The sequence below is a fragment of the Priapulus caudatus genome, unplaced genomic scaffold (assembly GCF_000485595.1).
Source record: "Priapulus caudatus unplaced genomic scaffold, Priapulus_caudatus-5.0.1 Scaffold99, whole genome shotgun sequence".
Classification (NCBI taxonomy): domain Eukaryota; kingdom Metazoa; phylum Priapulida; class Priapulimorpha; order Priapulimorphida; family Priapulidae; genus Priapulus; species Priapulus caudatus.
The window spans coordinates 336,957-343,632 of NW_014577160.1; the positions used below are offsets into that span (position 1 = coordinate 336,957).

At 36.6% G+C, this 6,676-nt stretch overlaps 1 protein-coding gene across 1 annotated transcript in view; it reads left to right on the forward strand.

The window, feature by feature from the left end:
• Nucleotides 1-2,964, forward strand: part of LOC106805076 (ATP-binding cassette sub-family A member 1-like) — a 39,675-nt gene extending 36,711 nt beyond the window's left edge. The window contains 4 exon segments of the mRNA XM_014806555.1: nucleotides 1-73; nucleotides 678-815; nucleotides 1,231-1,357; nucleotides 2,756-2,964. The exon segment at nucleotides 1-73 is cut by the window's left edge and continues 33 nt beyond it. Of these exon segments, the coding sequence (XP_014662041.1) occupies nucleotides 1-73; nucleotides 678-815; nucleotides 1,231-1,357; nucleotides 2,756-2,844 (427 nt within the window). The 3' untranslated portion in view covers nucleotides 2,845-2,964.
• The last annotated feature ends 3,712 nt before the right edge of the window (nucleotides 2,965-6,676 follow it).

The following is a 6,676-nucleotide window of genomic DNA, read 5'->3' on the forward strand; positions in this document are numbered from 1 at the left end:
CATGGGCGACGCACCAGATCTAGGAGTCATGATGCAGTTCGTATCCACTAACTTTCCGGGAGCGATCTTAAAGGTAAGGGACATGTCGTCTTCAACTTCTCGCGGCTTGTGTCGATAAAGATTATTCGGAAGTACGGAGTTACATTTTTTATTATTACTAGATTTTTTGTTTTGTTTTTTTATATTAAAAGTTTTTAAAAATAATTTATAAATGTTAAATTATAATTTTATTTTTAATTATAAATTATATTTATATTATATTTTTTACAAGTTATTTTACATATTTACACTGTAAATGTATTGACGTTAATATAGTTAGCATACTATTACTATAATAATACATTATGCCATGTGTTATGTACGTGCACGTGACATAAGGTATTATAAGTGTGCGTGTCGTAAGCTTCAGTCCTCTAACATGTCAGTTGATCCCTGGACTCGACCGTAAAAACCATCACAAGTCGCCTCTAAATCTGGCTTCCTCTCCTACAAGAAGGAAAGGTCCCCTTCAAACGTGAGTCTGCTCAGGGGATGAGGTATGATCATAAGCTGAGGCATGGTGTGCACATATCATGCTCCACGGTGAATGGTCTTCTCGCGTGATGAGGTATGAGCATGTGAGACGTGGTGTGCACCTGGCATGCTCTACAGTGAATGTTCGTGTTTGTGTGTTGCAGGAACAGCATCACAACCAGCTGCAGTATCTACTCAACACGAACTCTGTGTCTCTCGCTCAGCTGTTTCACACGATGGAAGCGGCTAGAGGACCTTACAACATAGAGGACTATTCCATCAGTCAGACAACACTGGATCAGGTAAAACTGATCAAACAGATACAGTAGATACATGGTTAAATAAATAAATAAATAAATTATTAATAAATAAATTATTATACTAGTCTTAACGGTTTCAGTAAGATAATGGCCATCTTGATTATGAATTTATTACATCTCATGGAACATGCTAGGTATATGAAATATATAAAACAAGGAGTTAATAGTTTCTTAGTATTCTTTATCTTTCGTATCTGACAGGTGCTAGGTCAGATGAGGAGTAAAAAGTAACGCGTAATCTGATTGGCTGTGAAAGCTCTTTAACATTTGAATTTCGAATTTCGAGTTTTTAATTTTGATTGAGCTTTCTGGTCCTATAATTATATGTTAGTTAGTTAGTTAGTTACGAATCCTGTGAGGTGTGATCTGACCGATTTGATTTGTCGCATCTTTGCAGGTGTTTGTCAACTTTGCTAAGATGCAGACAGATCTACTGGACAAGGACACTGCATTGCTAGCGTCACAGCTCTCTCTCGTGAACGGAAGCTGCGCGACAGTTGAAGCCCACCCGTCCAGCCTAGCAAGTGAGTCGGAATGCAAAGCCTTCGATGAAACTAAATTCTAGCGCGAGGAGTGTGTGTGTGTGCGTGCGTGCGTGCGTGCGTGCGTGCGTGCGTGTGTGTGTGTGTCTGTGTGTGAAGGTGCTACAGTATTATACAGTGGGTTTATAGTGTGCCAGATCGGCTGTGGTTGAAATGTGTAGGAACTGTGTTATACAGACCTAACACATGCAATGCTATGCAATGATTGCATAATATAGATAACTCACAAGAATAACTCACAAGAAGCTCACAAAGACGTGGAGAGGGAGGGATGAAACGAAAGGGTGGAAAGGGAAGAAGAGACGTGAGGAGAGGTGGGGGAGAGGGGAAGAAGACTCTAGTCAGAATAGAAAATTTGTGCAGGTTATGTTGATGATTTTATGAGTCACCTAACTTGCTGCCTCCATAGATATTTTTGTATGCAACAGTTTTTTATCAAATTTGTTTTCATTCCTAACAAATTATTTAAATGTTAAAGACAAGCATTTACAATATGTTGGTGATATGGATTTAATATAGCTCTTATTAACTGTATATGACAGGGAACAAAGAGTAGGTGGTGTGGTTGCCTCACAGGACTTTTGTTTGAAGTTACTGGGTTTTAAGTCACAATAAAGAGGCGGTTTGTTGATCACGTGACCAAGACACTGATGCGTTAGTCAGTTGAGATAGAGATAGGTTCAGAGTGCTGGGTTTTGATAAACTACTTCCAACCCTTGTAAAGGAGTAAGGGTTTTTGTTGGATGATGCTTGATAACAAAACCAAAGCAACACAGTTGCTGCATGCCCATGCCCCACGGGGAACCATAAGGGATGCAAACATGTGTCCTAATGTATCTTGGTAACTCATAGATTAGAGTATTGCCTCTTCCACATTACAAAGAATGTTCAGCTGCCACCTCCATCTATTTGCTTGCTTTACAACTATTAACTGCTAATAGTCTGACTAACTGTGTTCACTCCCTGATTAACGCATGATAATAACGTATTTTACTCATTTCTTATTGTCCACTTTTATTGCTTTGTTATGTATGTTTGAACGTATGTCTAATATAAACACCTATGCATGTATGTAAGTATGAATATCTATATAATATGTGTATAAGTATTTATATATATCTATATATATATATACACATATGTAACCCCATATGTGCCATCAGATTACATAGTTAGACATTGATATAATGTCATTCAAACGCACTAACATTCGTTAATATATACATACATATATCACGCATGAATTCACGCACTTTGTAACGTCTATTAACAGCTCGGCAGCTTTCTCATTATACTAGTCATTCACTCCGCCATGCTTGCACTACGCCCGCGTCGTGCGTTTTCCACGAGCTTGCATGCCATTCTACTTGCTTCCTGTAGGTGTGCCTCAGGGCTGGGAGCAGGACATGCTACCTCACGCTGATGCTGATGATGCTGATGCTAATGTTCCCGACATTGTTGCATTTTAATTACCGACTGGCTTCGGTGTGAATTGGATACCAGACCATCATCTCAAATGCGCACGTACGCACGCATGCACGCACGTGCATACATGTACGCGCGCGAACCCGCATGCACGCGTAGCTACGAACGTACGTACGCACGTGCATGCATACACAGGCATGCATACATACACACACGTGCATACGTACACGCACGAACCCGCATGCACGCGTAGTTACAAACACACGTACGTGCATGCACGCACACGCACACATGCACACACACACAGTTACAGACATGTAAACCTAAAATGATATGTCACTGTGTAATGTATGTAAACTAAATGAAGCACTTTGCCACGGGCGTGATGGCGCGCAGTTTTGTTGCTTGTACATCTGCCGTATTTTTTCGTTTCTATGTAACGATTAATTTTAACCCCGCTAGAGGTTGCCCAGTATTATTATGTTGTACAACGTGTTATATGTTACTGCATGGTAGGAGGCGATATATAATCGTAACACCCCAGCAGGACACGCATTGGTGTGCTTTATCAGCTAATTGGAAGTTTGCTAGCAGTAGTCGTGTACGATAATCCACTAATAATATTGTCATCAATGAATTCAGGTTGACTAGTCATAACTCAAACAATACCCGAGATAGAATAAACAAGCGAAACTATATATATATACATATATGAGGACATGAGAAGAGAATACATTATATCAAGAGCGGATAATACCTGTATTATCCGCTCTTGATTATAACTATATATATATATACATCCACATAATTATATATATTCGATCTCAGAACCTTGATGTGAACTAATTTGCAGCTGCAGCTTCGGCAGTTAAGGCAGCAGACACTCAGCCAACGTCCACAGTATAACAATAACATATTACAATATATATATATATAATATATATATAGTAGGTAAAGGAAACGTTCCCTTGATGGATGTATGAATCACTAGACAGTATAAGCCCGACGTCCGTACGTGCGCACCATACTACTGCGAGATAGGGGATGCTTGAATGAAAATTAGGTGAATATGGTAAAAAACTATATATAGGTATAGGTAAGATGTAGTTTAATAAATACTAAATGCTTTGAACCACTGCCGGCAATAGCTTGTGATGTTAGTCACTATATGAATAACAATGCAATTAGAGACGCACCTGCGTGACGTCAGAACTAGCAGACGGTACTATCAGACGTCCTCCCAAATGCGTGTGTAATATTCCAACCAAATTATATGTTAATTCATTATATAGCGTAGTAACGGTGATCTGTTCCTTTTCGTATAGAGTTCGTAACAAATATGTTCAGACACATAATTAAAGTAATTGTGATGCAGATAGAGTTTGCTTAAAGGCCATTTCTACTTACGTGTCAATGTATTTTTACAGAGTAGATGTGCTATAGGAACAGCCATAGAATATATATGATAGATATAGATATAGAATATATATGTAATACATCATCTATATATAAGATGACAAAGACTATAGACTCTAAGAAGCTTGGATTGGGAACAACGGAGTAGGTATTCCCCTGAATAGAACAAAGCTCACGCTGGGGTAACCCTCGCCCTTGACAAGATACCCAGGTAGAACCTAGTCTTATATTTGTCACTGACCAGCGTACGTAATCAGAATATACTGCGATGATGAACACAGCCCAGTGAACGTAAAATATTTATATACACGTGTGTGTAATATAGGATACCAGTGCAGTGTAGTAACTCTACTAACACATTGTAAAACATTCAACCCCATATTTCATTCTGTTACGATCTAAATAACATATCGCGCGCATGCGAGTTTAAATCACATCACACATATATTTTCAGGTTTATTTTAATTTCCACTATGCGTTACAAGAGCCTATATTATTTTATTAAGTCACTTGACTTCGTAACGTATACCGTATACGTACTTTCATAAAAAAGACCGCTGCATAAAGGCAGATAGGAGTACATGTATGCAATTCGATCCAACTGCCCTATAGTTGTTGGCCTTATCCAGTATAATCACATAACAACGGTGTACAACCGCATGCGTGCGTGCTGTTCCGCCGTGCGTTCGTATTCGTATGTGCGTTCCCAAAGAGATTGCGACTGTATTAGCATCACAGAAAGTTCTATGATAGTGATCACGAAATAGTGCCTTAAAGTTTGATCATTGTCAACTGATCAAAGACAGTAAGTTGTCTTGACAATGAAACTATATTCTGTAATTATATTTAGAAAAAATATGTCCGACTGTTTCTAGATTATCATTAAGGTCTGTGTACCTTTATAATTTAAATTGTAATTTACTAATTAATCAGTGTTCTATTCTTTTGAGCAATGTTACATTTGAATTAAAATAATAATCGTGTGAGAGAGAGTTGGTTCTAGTTTAAAATTGATAGTGCTTATTTATTCATCCGTGGCCTGTTCGAATAAAATGGAAATGGCTTGAATATTTTTAGATAACACAGAAGTTTATGAAGTAAAGACTTCCTGTATGCAAGCGTACCCTTATAATATATGCACGGTTTTAAGTTGAATAAAGTTCAGATGTGTACAAGTCCACAGGAACGCGATGTTCGATTTCATTATTTGAGAAATTATTCCTCTTTTATTTCCGCACAAGCACAGTGATTAACACTATTACTAATCACAATTTGTTTACCATTTATAACATGTAATGCCCTTGTTCTATCATAACTGACTAGGGCATGTTTCTTTAAAAATTATCAACTGTTTTACTCACCTAACATTATTCTAGAATCGACCAATTGTTTTACTATTTATAACATTGTAGAATCACCACATTGTTTTACGTATTCATAAACATGATTCTAGAATGCACAATATTGTTACTATTTAAACATCGTAGATTGCAACACATTGTTTACTATTCTAACAGATTCTAGAATGACTCAAATTGTTTTTACTATTTATAACATTGTAGACTGGCACCACATTGTTTTACTTATTTATCAACATGTAGAATGCACCAACATTGTTTCAATACTTGTTAACATATTCTTAGAATTGCAACCAAATTGTTTACATTTATAACATTATCTCGAATCACCACATTGTTTTGGCTATTCATAACATCATTCTCAGAATGCACCAAATTGTTTTTACTATTCATAACATTATTCTTTGAATGCACCAATGTTTTCATATTTAACCATTGTAGAATGCAATCACACCATTGTTTCCTATTCACTAACATTATTCGAGAATGCACCACATTGTTTCATATTGTTACATATTCTAGAAGCACAATTGTTTACTATTATATAACATTGTAGAATGCAACCACATTGTTTCAATATTGTTAAACATTATCCTAGAATGCCACCACACTTGTTTTATACTTCCATCAACATTATTCTAGATGCCACCACATTGTCTTTGCCATTCATAACATTATTTTGAAGATGCACCACATTGTTTTAACTATTGCATAAATTCTAGAAATCACCACCAGTTAGTTTTGTATCATAACATGCATTCTAGAATGCATGCAAATTGTTTTACTATTTATAACATTGTAGAATGCCCACATTGTTTTACTATTCATAACAGTTATTCTCGAATGCCGCACCACATTGTTTTACTATTCATAACATTATTCTAGAATGCACCACATTGTTTTGCTATTCATAACATGATTCTAGAATGCACCAAATTGTTTTACTATTTATATAACATTGTAGAACATGCCACCACATTGTTTTCAATATTGTTAACATTTTCTGAATGCATCACATTGTTTTACTATTCTTAGACTATTATTCTAGAATGCAGCCAACATTGTTTTGTATTCATAACATTTATTCAATTGAATGCACCAA